The sequence below is a fragment of the Rhagoletis pomonella genome, unplaced genomic scaffold (genome assembly GCF_013731165.1).
Source record: "Rhagoletis pomonella isolate Grant_MI unplaced genomic scaffold, Rhpom_1.0 Rhpom_scaffold_00347, whole genome shotgun sequence".
Lineage (NCBI taxonomy): Eukaryota > Metazoa > Arthropoda > Insecta > Diptera > Tephritidae > Rhagoletis > Rhagoletis pomonella.
Genome location: NW_023458901.1, coordinates 50,165 through 64,827, shown reverse-complemented (window position 1 = coordinate 64,827; position 14,663 = coordinate 50,165). Strand labels below are relative to the sequence as shown.

General features: G+C 37.5%; 1 protein-coding gene across 4 annotated transcripts in view; it reads right to left on the bottom strand.

Annotated features, from left to right (window-relative positions):
• Nucleotides 1–1,332: 1,332 nt before the first annotated feature.
• LOC118750659 (uncharacterized protein PB18E9.04c-like) overlaps nt 1,333–14,663 on the bottom strand; it is a 20,413-nt gene continuing 7,082 nt past the window's right edge. The window contains exons 1-6 of one of the 4 annotated variants that reach the window (XM_036485390.1): nt 12,902–13,024; nt 10,076–10,145; nt 9,722–9,967; nt 7,364–8,998; nt 3,561–3,785; nt 1,333–3,496 (exon numbers count right to left, since the gene is read on the bottom strand). In XM_036485390.1, the coding sequence (XP_036341283.1) occupies nt 2,819–3,496; nt 3,561–3,785; nt 7,364–8,998; nt 9,722–9,949 (2,766 nt within the window). In that variant the 5' untranslated portion in view covers nt 9,950–9,967; nt 10,076–10,145; nt 12,902–13,024 and the 3' untranslated portion in view covers nt 1,333–2,818. Of the gene's footprint in view, nt 3,497–3,560; nt 3,786–7,363; nt 8,999–9,721; nt 10,146–12,901; nt 13,025–14,663 lie in introns of those variants that run through there. The other 3 variants (XM_036485391.1, XM_036485393.1, XM_036485389.1) reach the window with 3 other exon arrangements.

Sequence of the window (14,663 nt, the reverse complement as noted above, 5' to 3'; positions counted from 1 at the left end):
ACATTACTTTTTCACTGCCATGGAAGGCATTCTTTTTTTACTGCCATGTACAGTACCCAAAATGCATTATATATGGAGAGAAAAATGCAAGAGTTGAATCTAATTGTAAATAGAATTCTTAATAAGGACAATTTCATTATATAAAAGTTCCCTATAGAGAAGTTCGACTGTACACGTATCGTACAGAACTGAATATTCAGCCGTATGGTTATCGTCGTCGACAGGTTGAAATCGGTATTAGTGTTCTCGTGTTCGATAATAATTGATATTGGCTAAGCGGAATCGGCGTCGATAAAATGTTCAAACGATAAAATTTTGGTCGACACCCAACCCATATGTGTATTTTTATTTTGATAAGAAATAATAAAATTGTGTGTTTATTCTAATGAGTGGATAAGGACTGCAAGCAAAAAAACAATCAGGGCTCGAATCGTAACATGCGCTATCGTACTCGTCACGCAAAACCCAATTTTTCCGGATTACGACAACGGTGAACGTACTCTTTGTCCCATTCAGCTGACGTATCACGTAATTTTTCTTTCCTATCGTTTTCGATCCGTGAACGGATGTTACAATTTGAGCCCAGGGCTCTCACTGAATCAATGGTAGTCCGATTTTGCGTGAAATCTACGAAAATGCTATCACTGAATCCGAATGGTTACCAACGTAGCATATACTTTGAATGTCGTTTATCTCCTACTAGTCGACACTCACAATAGGGGCGAGTGATCGCACTCACGGAAATGTTAATACGAAGGATACGGCGATACCACAGCATGAAAATTAAAAATTCACAATAAAGCTTTCTGCGACAGTAAGCGTTCCGAACAAAACTGGAGAGTTAACTGAAAGGGTTTCTGATTAAATTCCAATACCTAAATCACAAAGTTCGCTGCTAATTTTTATGGTATTGGAAAACGACTTTTACTGGTATCCACATAACATTTTCATTGTTAAGCGGACATTCGCTTGTGCACACTTCTCGGTCTTGCTCTTAATATGTATGTATTTATGTAACTTAAATTGAAACAGTTATTTACATTTTTATTTGATTCTCACTGGTTTCATGTTATGACATGTATGTATGTCTATCAAATCAGGCGAAAACAATCGTAAAATGTCGCAAAATGATCGATAAACAGTCGATGCCATCTTGACGACGATGAGTAATACCGACAAAAAAGTGATGTTAACAAAAAAAAAACAAATAAAGTGCTTTCGTCATTCTTCAGGCTTCATTTGCAATGCAACTCGTTCTTACAATGATAATCGAAAGTTATACTTTTTCGAAATAAGTGGACATCTGCGTCTATAAGAAATATATAAATTATCTACAATTACTTTTGTTTCGTTCATCTTTATTTTATTTGGAGACTCATTGCTTACTTTTTCAGCTTTATAATTATGTTTTCAATATGTATATAGGCTGTTACGATCCTGCTTAGTTACGATAAGGTAACACTATTCTTAATGTTTTTGATTTATTTTTTGGGTGATAACACTTCGACGCTTAGACTTTCGATTTCGTTCACCACTTGAGCCAGCATGCAATTGTGTTTTATAATTTTCAATTATGTACTACTATTTTTTTGTTAACTAATCTTCAACTATCAAGAACAAGATTATCGATAATTTATGAAATACAATGTTCGCATTTTTTATTTCCTCAAGCATATATATGTTTATGTAAGTATGTTGTTTATGTTTTAAATATTTAGACGATTGCTTATTCAATAACTACTTTCAATATTACAAAAGTTAATATATGTATGTATGTAATTGTGTATAAAGAGTTTTCCGTTTAGAACAGTACAATAAAACTTTTTATGGTAAGAACATTTGGTGTTACTTCTACACTTTTTATTCGATACTAAAATTACATTCTAAGAGTTAGAATTACATATTTTAAAATAAAACTACTTACATATATGTACAGAGAACGGCCTTTTATTAAAACTAAAACTAAAGTAATTACTTAAAAAACTGCTATAAAATATCTTACACTCATAGCATTTTCTTTTCCACTATATACCATAGATTTTCTTGTTCATTAAGTATGTATTTATATTAATAGTATAGTAAAAATATACAAAATACAACAAACAAGGCCGAAAGGCATTTCAATTTCTCTATACCTACATCATCGCCTTAAACTTAGTATTCCATCTATAAACTTTTATATGTAATGTGCGTTTACTTCTACATATAATGAAAATATGTTTTTACGTATGTATTTATAGTTACATACTTACACATGTACGTAGTTGAAAAATCATTCAGTAAAATTTAAGATGGTTCAAACTGGCAAAATATACGTACATACATTAACCCTCTCAGAGCTGATTATGATTGCACATGCGGTTGTCTATTCGTTTACTTCCAAAATTTGAGCACCCAATAAAATGTCGGTGCTTATTAGGCATCTTCTCAAAAAAAAAAATACATACGCGTATTTTCAACTTTAAATTGCTCAGTACAAGTAAAATAAAAAAAAAATAAAGGTTTAATGACACATTCGCGCGCTCGCCGTTGGTAAAATGTTCAAATGAACGTTACGTTACGTTAATCCAAACAAACTGATCTCAAGAAAGGAATCAGTTGCCAGCACTCAAAATTACTTTACTGCCGGATTGACTTTAATCTACTTCGATTTCCACAGAAAATTGATAGGTTTAGGTTATCAATCATCAGTCGTTAACATATCTGCTTAGAAGTGCAACTGAATAGCCATTCAATTCAGTGCATATGCGAAGAAGCCCTGCTAAAAAATCGCTTAAGTTATCCGTTGCTGCTTCATTCTCTGTCGAGAACTTATTGGTCAATTTTTACATATACCGGCATTTGCAGTCGACGCGTTTATAGTTGCTGCGCCGCTTGGTTTAATAATATTTCCATTGCTGTTGCCGCCGACACTACCTAAATTATTATATTTCGTATGGCCAGTTGTTTTCAAGAGAATAATCTTCTGATTCATATTGGTTGTTGTATTGTGATGTTGTTGCATTTGCTGTTGATGATGCTGCTGCAGCAGAGCATTGTTATGACTGATTAGATGATGTGCGGCACTATTCGGGACCGTGTGCAGCATATTATTTGGATTATTGCTACTTGTAGCAATTAAATTAACTCCCACACTCGATGTTGCAATTTTTTTAGTCAAACTCACTGTCGCACTTGTCACCGCGCCAACTCCACCCAAGTGATGGGTCGGAGCTGGTGTTATAGTAACCGTGCTTGGCGCAAGCGCATTCATAGCAGCGGTTTGTGACGAAGCAGCTAAAGAAGAAGCGGGCACAATCGTTGTCACACCATTCTCATGTTGTATTGTATTGCTATTATAGATTGTACGAGACGGAAGTGTTGTTGTCGTTGTCGTCTTGATGTGAGATCCCAAATTGCTACTAACTGTACTGCCGACCGATATGGTCGATATAGATGAGGGGCTAACTTGCGAAATTTTTAAAGATGTCGTCGTCGTACCAAGACGCGCTGCTGCCTACAATAAAAAAAAAACTTTATAAATAAATTTATGTCATAGTTTGCAGAAAGGTTTTTCGTACATTATTTGATGAGTGTTGTTGGTAGTGGTGCATGATACTGGAATTGGAAGTTGCCATCATTGACATTTGCTGTTTGCGATTTTGCAATAACTTTGCTGCTACCTCGTTGCCGGTCAGCATTAAATTCTGGTGTTGTCCATGTATTTGAACTCCGCTTGCAAGGAACATAGTATGCACATTGCCCATCGGTGCACGAGCTGCTAGTTTTTTTTCAGTATCCTCCTGCTAAAACAACGATATTATTAAAATACAATGATAACTTTTAATAAATACATATCAGGCATGTTCCAGGATTCTACTCTATTTACACTTTTTCCCTATTTTGGCAAATCGGCGCGATTGGTCTTCATTTACAAAAAAAAAAAAATAAAAAAAACGGATCTTCCCACTTATGACAATTTTATGTTTGGAGCGAAGTTGCCAATTACTTCGAAATGTTTTATGCAACGCTCTAAGCGAAAAAGTGGGCGACTCTGCCGTCAACAAAAGATCGCATTTGCGGCTTTAGCAGTAAGGATGATCAGCTGATCTACACAAGAGATAAAGGTAAACCAAGGTCTTGCTTATTAGTAAAGGAAAATATTATGACACAATTCAGCGATGCTGACATGAATGTGTCCCAAAACAAAAGTGAGAAAGCAACGACCACCATGGTGGTCGCATGAAATAATGAACCTACGGAAAGAAAGCAGGATGAAATTTAATCAAGCGTCAAATGTGTGGAATGAATACAAGGACTGCCAACGCAGATTTAAATATGCTGTCAGGGCTGCAAAACGCTTCTCCTGGGAAACTTTTTTGTCAAACGATAGAAAGCAACTCGAAGGCAAACCGATTACGCAAGATGCTCTCAAAAAACCCAAGCGCGCCTAGCGACCTACTCAAAGGGAATGATGAATGGATGAGTAGCAGCTCCGAAACGCTTGAGCTGCTAATGCAGACTCACTTTCTTGATTGTTCCGACACACACCGGAGGATCGAACAATTCACAGATCACTGCTCCAGACGGGGAAATCCCTCCTATTACTATTTCTGATGGGAACATTAAGGAAGCCATTTGCAGCTTCTCGCCCTTTAAGTCACCCGGTCTCGATGGTATCCTACGCGTCCCCCCTACCTATTCCTTCAGAAAACAATGGATATAGTTATTCCAAAACTAAAGGCTATTTATAGAGCGGCCATCAGCCTCGCCTAAAAAACCACAGAGATGGACGCAGGTAAAATTTGTATTTATCCCCAAAGCGGGTAAATCCTCGCACCCAAACCCAATGAGTTCAGACCCAATTAGCCTCTCGTCCTTCTGAAGTCACTAGAGCGTATATTGGACCCCCAAATTAGGGAAATAGTTGGTCCAAATCTCTCTACTTCCCAACATGTATATGTATAACAAAGGAAAGGGCGTAGATCTTTGCACTAAAAAGAATATGCTCTATCTGTCTTCTTGGACATTGAACGTACTTTCAATAATATCAGTCCGGACGCAGTCATTTCACCGCTCCAGGAACTTGGTCTGTGCAACACGCTGATAGCGTTTGTCAACAATCTCCTCCGAGATCGGGTCATAAACTCAGAACTAGGAGACGCCTCCGTCAGAAAAGTACGCGGCAAGGGGAACTCCCCAGGGGGGTGTACTCTTACCACTACTTTGGAACATTGCCGTTGATAGTTTGCTGAAAGAAATAGAAAGAAACGGTGGCAGAGTGGTAGCCCACGCCGTTGATATTGCCATTACGGCTACGGGTAAACATTTAGCAACCCTGACTAATCTTATTCAAGGTATACTAAACAGATAACAAGAGCCATGAAAACAACAGCCACAAAAGCGCTCAACACGCTGCTAGCATTTCTCCCGACGGATCTATATGCAAAAAAGATGGCATGTAGTACCGCCATTAGGCTCACCGCGACCAATAAAGGGACGCATCACACAGTCAGGAAAAGCGGATCCATCCATGTCAACGCGGACGGATCGAAGCTCAAAAAAAAGAGTAGATGTGGGGTCTATTCGGAACAGTTAGGCATATCATTCAGCTTCCGCCTCCCTGATTACTGCAGTGTTTTTCAGGCGGAACTGATGGCTATTTCAAAGGCCGCATCACTGGGCCAGTGTGATACGATTCCGAGTCATGATATCTACATCTTCACTGACAGCCAGGCGGCAGTAAAATCTCTGACTTCAAAAGTAGTTGCTCAATGCCGCCGATCTCTCAACGAGATGGCTGGGACATTCAGTACGCACGTTGTCTGGGTAGGCCATTGCGACATTCAGGGAAACGAACTCGCGCGTCATGGAACGACATTGCCTGATACAGACATAAGGGATACTCTCGGAATCCCTCTTCAGACCCGCAAATATCTACTAAGTGAAAAATTCGTAGAAGTGGCGAATGGAACCGACAAAACACTCCGCACTCAACACGCACAAAGTCTCTACTTAGTCTAAGGAGGCAAGATATTCGCATAGTGACTGGAGTTCTCACCGGATATTGTCTGATCGGATTGCACGCAGCTAGGCTGGGCGCACGCTGGAACGACTACTGCAGAAGCTGTATGGATGTAGACGAAGAGGAAACCATCCCACATCTTCTCTGTCATTGCCCCGCTCTGTTAAAACGAAGAGCAAAAGCTCTCGGGAGCTATTTCTTTGACGATCACGATGACCTCTAAGAGGTGGACGTCAGAAGCCTTTGCACAATCTTGCTAAGCACCAAGTGGTTTACAGGGGACAGGGATAATTAAAAAACCGTCATGCGGTATCACAAAGGACCCTGCGTCTAAGTGAGTACTTCTGGACAGCCGCCCAGTTGCCAGCTATCAGTTGCAACTGAAGTTCGGTTTCCATCCGTAATCGACCCATAAATACTTTTCAACATGCATTAGCAGAGTGCACTTTTCTTTTGTTTACAATTTGGTTGCCAAACACGCTACAGCTGATCGTTTGACACATTTACCAAAACTTGCCAGCAAAAAATCTGCGGACTAAAGCTGGTAACTTCTGACAGAGAGAGGATCTTTTTTACTCTCTTTTTTGTCCTCTCAATTGTCAGAGAACCGAGTACGGGATCGATTTCCAGTAAAATCTAACTGATTCTGACTAGTCCGGACTCGTACGGGATCGCAACTATTACGTAGCTCGAACACACCCATACTTAGTATTGGCCGTTATTATAGTTGCGTCCCAGCAGCAGTACGAATAGCAGGTTTTGCAGGATTTACAGGAACAGCTGTTTTCGCCTTTAATAAACCTTGTGTAAGGTGTCGTGCGGGAACAGCTTCCTGCAAAATCCTGTAATTTCCAGCTATTCGTACTGCTGCTGGGACGCAACTTATGAGTTGTATCGAATTTTCTGTCAAACAGATTTTTGCTTTCGATGATGTAGGGAAGTTTTAGAAAACTATGATTTTGCGTTTGGTTTCACGATAACCAGCGAAGATCGAAAATCGAACGCAACTCATAATAAGGGCCTAAATAGTAAACGGTTTTGGCAGTTTATAAATAGCAAAAAGAAAAACCCTGGAATTCCTTCCTCTGGTGCATTATTTGGGGGAATCCTCGACCGGCGTTCAAACTATTTGTAACGCGTTTGCCCCCTTCTTCCACTCCGTATATGTTCCTCAATCTGAAACCGGAACAGTCAATATCTTATATAGCAGCACAATTATGCTTAAAGGGTTCCCGCGAAGTACGAGAACAAAATACAATTTGATTCATTTAAAGATTGAATCGAAATGTGGGTATGTTAAAATCGACATTAACCAAGATGTGTTTCTGGAACATGGATGAAAAACAAAGTTCAACTTACCAAAGGACTGGCAGATTTTCGATCCTGCAGATTTTCATCGAAACCCGAATCTGACGAGTTGTCGCTAAACTTTGGCGCTGCTGATGACAATGTTGACGAAATGACCGAAGAATTAGAGCATGTCGATGTTAGTGACGAGCCAACCGGAGGGTAATATTGTGTGCACTGTTGACCAGCACCACTCGTCGGTTTCGTAATAACATACGATTTTGGCACATTGCGGATTACAGGTTTTAACTCCTGCAAATCGCCCGCTTTGATTCGCTCAACAGCCGAAGGAGAAACTGCTCCAGCGCTTGTCATTACGCCTATTTTGTCCAGAGATTGCTTGAATATTTTTCCTGACTTGATTTTATGCAATAGCCTATTTCCGCTAGCCATATTTGTTGCCGCGGGCAAAGGCGGGGATATTGTTGTTACTTTGGCGGTAGAATGTCGCGGCATTTGCCCGCTCATAGGCGTGGAACTAGACGGGGAAATGCTCGATATGGCAGGCATATTCGTAGTATTAACAGCTAATGCTAGCGGTGTGGAAACGGAAGTAGATGGGTTATTTGCATTATTTATTGCAGATGTATGTGGTATGGTTGGTATTGTAGTTTTATGGTTGGTGATGTTGGTACTGCTTTTGATTATAACCGGAGTAGTTGTTATTGCTGCCAGGGACTCAGTCTTATTCGAAGAAATTACTATGTTATTATTCACAGGGAGATCTACTTGAGGAAAGCATTCAGACTGCCTTTTGAAGAAAAGGTGATGCTTCTTCAATACTGGAGTAGGATTCGGATTCAAAACAGGCACTGCAGTGGGTAGTGGTGGAAGGCAAACGCTAGCAACTGATGGCGCTGATATTTGTACCACTGCGGGCAAAGTTGCGATGATTGTCTTTTGCGGAGCCACCGGTTGCTGCTCCTTAGCTGTTTTGCTACCCGCAACATCTACACCTCGCGGACGTTGGTGCTCTGGACAAGCTTTGAAGTTCTCCATATCGATTAATATTGTTCCAGTTAATTCTGGGCACACATACACCATACCGCAACATGACTTGCGCTCCTGCCATTCTGATTCATCGAAGAATTGCATTTTATCGTTGAAAATCTTCATTGTGGACCGATTCCGCATGGGTGGCATGCATTTTCGCCGTTTACTACCGATTTTAAGACTTCTCCGAAAAGAAATTATATTAATAGAGGTATTGCCGCTGCTGGTCCTCTTCCGGCAGGCACGATACGAAGACGCGCGAGTTTGTGTTTGAAATTGCACAGTTGAGCTATTGCCTATTTGGCTGACTTCGCAAGCCTCCCCACCTTCACCGATATCTTCGTAGTCACTATCTACTGAATCGGGTGTGTGGGACAACGAATTTTGGTCACCCCATGTTTTTAAACTGGTTATGGAGGTTCGACGTGTGCCAGTTTTCTTATCAGTATTGGGCACCACCACATTCAATTTATTTTTCTTACTCTTTTTAAAGATTTTTGAAAATTTTTCGGGTATAAGCGATTTTGAGCTATGTGTACGCCGGGAGTTTGTATTGTTACTTATTGTATTATTTGATGTATTTTCAGCATCGTCACGGCTCTTCTTATGTTTTGATATGGACTTTGTGCCTGGTCCGGCTCGTGCGTCAACAACCTGCCATTTTAAACACAAAATTTTTTTATGTTAATTGGGGGAAATAATCAATGAAAAAAAATGTATTGAAAAACAAAGCTCTAAGTTTCAAAAAGATAATGCAACATAACGACTTAGTATCTGGAAAGTATTAACGTACATGTATACATATCACACATTTGCTATAAGAGTGTCATACACAAAAAAAAAAATAATAAATAATGGCCCTATTATGTATATGTATGGTGACTGGTGCCTAGCTGCTGGCTACCAGTCTCGTACTATGTGTTATTCATAGCGATTAATCTCATTATACAGAAATGTGCAGACAACATCTGAATTTACTTTTTTGACATGTACGTTTCGAAGTAATTGACAACTTTGCCCCAATGTGTTTAACAATAAAATACAAAATCGTCATAATCGGGAAACAGAAAATTGCGGTACTAGATTCAATAGCCGGCAGTCAGTAGCCAGTTGCCATACGTAATGCAAATTTTACTACATGGTTTCCCATCGCCTATCAACTGCCATATATAATAGGGCCATAATTGAGTTACCACTACCTGTTCTTCTATGTTTTATGTGTGTTTCATAGCTGTACCGATTACCAGTAGCTTGCTAGAACAAAATATGTTCAAAATTTTACAGCTGGTTTTCGCGAGTTTTTGATTTTTTTTGTTTTTTTTTTGGAATATGATACTCTTGCGGCAAGTGTGCGATATGTGTACAATTTCAACTTACATGTCCCCAATGCCGAGTACTGCCTATGGGCAGACGTTTGAAACGTTTCACCAACAACACGCACGCATTGCAAATCTCTCCGTGTCGGGGATACTTCAGATCGAAGCATTTCATGGAATCTTGTTCATATTTGCGCGAATCGGTGAAACGTGAACTGCTCGACTTAGCACGGCAAATACAACATCCTTCAGCCGAGCGATACACTCGTGGTTTGTGGAACGAGAACATCTTATATCTAATGTCTTTCTGTTCGAATTTAAATTTTAGATTTTCACTTCTTCAATTCTATATATTTTATTTCACGTGTTTAAAACTCCAGTTTTACGATTGTATCAGGCAAGTAATTGAACCTACTTATTTTCCCAGTTATGTGTCCAAAGTATTACACGTCCTTTAGGCTTACATGTTTCTGGTGAAATATCATCTGCAAAATAAAGCAAAAAAATAAAATAAAAATATCACGGTGTTACAAAATAAAAATAAAAAAATGCGCGAACTTTTTAAGTGACCTTGTCAGGTCGCAGAGCTGACCGAGTAATTCATGAAATCTTTTACGCATGACTACCGGCACTAAATAATGAATTTTTAGCTGGGTTATTATTTTTTAGCCAGTGTTAAGTTTTTATATAAGAAGTTTAAGTTCATTGGCCCGTAGTCATAGTCAAAATAAAGTCGACTTTAAAGTTAGTTGCAGCTTTTTGACATAATTTTCCATGGGATATCTGTCAAAAAAGCTGCAACTAACTTTAAAGTCGACTTTATTTTGACTATGACTACGGGCCATTGTAAATATGTCCAGGGCTTGAACTCAGACCATTCAAACTTGTAAATCCTTCCAAAATAAAAACTCGGATGCACATTTACTAGTATTTCGATATAAAGGTGCATCCATAAAAGTAGTGTGGGTTTATGCAAATATACTTACTTACATATATACTTTAATATTAAATACTTTAATTGACGATAATTGAGTTATACTAGGTTCACATATAAGTAGATTATCCTCATTTTCGAGCTTAACACCCTAATCTGTAATTATAACAAGAGATTAGCCGTATAAAATTCGTCCCTTGTTAATCTGTAATTATAAAATAATCTCAGATTTAACCGATAACTTTTCGGTGTCCATCCTAGTTTTATCGATTGTTTTTGCGAAAGAGAGGAGAAATGCCAAATGTAAAAGTAAACAAAAATGTACGCTAGCAAGTAAAAGAGGTTTGTAAAGGTATTTTTAATAAAATGTTAAGTTAAAATATATTTATATTGCTTATTATAGCAGAAAAACGTGATCACGGTGGCACAGAGAAGAAACATAAATTTTCCTTGAGATGTGGGAATAACAAGCACAACAAATTTGACGGCTAATAATCTGAGATTTGCCTGTGTAAACGGGGTGATTAAAAAAACTAGCTTTGATTGAGATAATATTGATATGTGAACATAGTTTTAGCGTATGAAATGCAAAAAATCATATGTCAAGATTTATTTTACGGAAGACAGACGATTTTCAATAGACGAAGTGCACACAACGCTTTTCAATTTCTGTAGATAATTTTGAATTCTAAATACAAATAAATTTGTAAAACCCTTTTAAATAAAATATTATCTCACAGTAGTGCTGGAAGATACGTCGATGTAATATCGATACATCGATGCTATTGAATTTATTATGTATATAAATGGGTTTTTGAACGTAGATTCCAATAATTCGAATTCTATTTTACTGAAATCTTAATATGAATTCCTAAGAAATTGACAAATTGAAATTTTAATAAATTTGAAAAATGCAAAATATCACTCTCTTTTAAATCAAAGTCCAAATTGAACGCATTTATCTTGTATGGTTGTGAAATTAAAGAGACTGATGGTTTACATATCCGCGTTAATGAATTCATTTAAAAAAATTCGCCATTTAAAAAGGTCCGTGCATCGATACATCGATGTTGCTCCCCAAAAACTCGAAACATTGATGTGCGTAAACATCGATGTTTTTCCAGCACTACATCAAAGCGTATCGAGCATCCCCATACACGGGTTAAAATAAACGCGGGAGAATAAATTGCAACAATAAGTGGCAACACTTGTTTTCCCTCTTTTCTTTATTTCATTCCTTTTCTCATTTAATTTTTTCGTTTTGTTTTAACATTTTCTTGCTATCTCTTTCTCTCTTTTTCCAAGCCATGCCATCAAAAAGCTGTCAATGACTTTTTTGTTGGGTGCCAGTAAATAATGCGTTCAAATGCACCTACTATGTATACATACATATGTATGTACGAAATTCGACCGGTTTTCTTATTGAACCCGCCATCAATCGAGATCTCTCCCACGTCTTTAAAAATTAGATGTAATGTGGACCTAGGTTGAAATAAAATTTCGACCTCTTTCAAAATTAATTTATTTATGTACGTATGTATACATGCATATGTATGTAGATTATTTATAAGAATAACATACATATGTTGTACATACACAATTTGTACTTAATTTCGACTCTTTAATATTTCTCTACACATGTGCACACTATTAGGTCCAAGCATTGCTATTGCTCTGGTGGATCACTGACGGTGGTTGTTATGTACACACATACATATGCACTACATGCTTATACTACACATCGATTCCTTTTTGCCTTTTATTCGCGGTGTATACACCATATAAACGCCGGGGATGCCATTAAAATGTATACTTATTTCATGTAATTTTGCTTATATCGCTTCACTTTTTATAATCGGCAGTTCTAAGTTGACATTTAATTTTAGCTACAATACAATAAAAATGCATCAGAAGGTGGTAATGCAAGAAGTTACAAAAACGGTGCAATGGAGGAATTGCCAATTTACATCGTTAAAAAGGAAAGGGCTAGTTTCAACATACACTCAGCCGCATACATATTTATATACATATATATATATATCGACGGAGGCGAGACAAGTTATGTCGAAGGTTTATGAAGGTAAAAAAAATTTGTGAGTACGTATCCGATTTTAGAGTAGGTACATAATTTATGCTGCAATTTATCAAAAAAGCCATACAGAACAAATATCAGAGTAACATTCATATGTGTTGGCATATTTTTCGAATCTTACGCCTCGGAAGCTATTTAGGCATACGTATACACATAATAGAGAAAGTCACAAATTCTAAATCGTATAGAAAATATTTATATGTATTTTTACCTACCAAGCCAATTTCTTTCTATCAATATTCTTTATTCACTTAAAAAAAGTTTATTGTAATTATTTTCACTAATAGTTTGTAGTTTTTTTGAAGTCCGAAGCGAAATTCACACCCGAGTACCAGAAGCACAAAGAAAAACTGAGCCTGTTCGCATATTTGCATTTAGTATACACAAGTCTTCTTCAGCTCAGTGATGCCAGATATTCTGTTAAAAATCCAACGAAAATCGGAAAAAATCCCTCAATTAGCCACTTCTTAAAAATTTATGCCACAAAATTCCCAACGAATTCAAAACATACTAAATATTTCAGTAGTAAATGATTTGCATTGTGTAAGCGATTATGATTTTTTCATATCGTTCCCCAAACATTACCCACAAAAATTATAATTTCTCCCGATTTGGGGAATTACCCACAAAACGGCAACGCAGCTGTCCAATCTCTCACCACTTTACTACCAACCGTTCAGACTGTTGCAGTCCAGTGATGCCAGACATTCACTGTTAAATTGCCCACGAATATTGGGAAAATCCCTCAATTACACGTATCTTAAAAATTTATCCCACAAAAGTTCCACGGAATTCAAAACATATACATATATATTAAACATCCATACACATATAATATTCTTTCATATAATATTAATTCAAAGGTCGGTAGATTACCCACTAAAGGCATGAAAGAATTTAATTACATCAACTACATTCATAAATTAGTTTCAGTGCTTATAAAAACCCCAGATTTTAAAGAAACTTTCTATATTGAGGTACCGATAAGTATGAATGTATATGCATACATACATTTGTGTTTTTTGTTGTTGAATACTTACTGGAAATTCTTAAAACTATCATTGTTACAACTAAAAATCGACTGTTGAGTGGCAGATCGACCTATCTCGGCAGCCAGTTCAAAAACGCCCCATCTCAAAAAAATTTTCAAAAACGTCCTATTTCAGAATTTGGTTGAAGAGCGCCCTATTTTTGAAACGAATTCTGAAATAGGGCGTTCTTCAACCAAATTCTGAGATAGTGTAATTTTCAATAAAATTCTGAAATAGGGCGTTCTTGAAAACTTTTTTGAGATAGGGCGTTTTTGAACTGGCTGCCGAGATAGGTCGATCTTCCACTCAGCAGTCGAAATATTCTTTCGTACTCAGCGCTTGAATTGGTTAACGTGAGAAAATGTTCAATTATGCCCTTATTTAATACTTATACATAATTTTACTGCACATCACATACTCAGAATGATTAATTTCGTAAGAGAATCGAATATTCTTGAATTTCGATCAATCATCCATCGCTAATTGTGTTAAATGAAAGTCCCTCTTTACAAAGAACGTAAATCTATAAGAGGAGTCAACACGTTATAATTGTAGCGAGTGTGAACATGAGGAGCGTGCCTTCTTTTTTCATCCAATCACAAAACGTATTTGGGCAAAAGAGAAAGCACGCTCCTGATGTTCCCACTCGTTACAATTATAACGTGTTGTCTCTTCTTATAGATTTACGTTCTTTGCTCTTTATTAGAAATGTCCCTTTTTCTTTTAATAATTTTTGTTGCAAAATATCCCTCAAATAGGGAAATTACCACAATCTGGCATCACTGTTGCGGACCAATGAAATACACAAATTCGAAAACCAAAGTAGGGAGGAATGCGTAAATACGAAACGTAAGAAAAAAGAATAGAAGAGATGCGCGCTCACGCTTACTCACTCACACACGCAAACATGGATGTATATAACAACACGCGGCCCAGGTAAACGCTT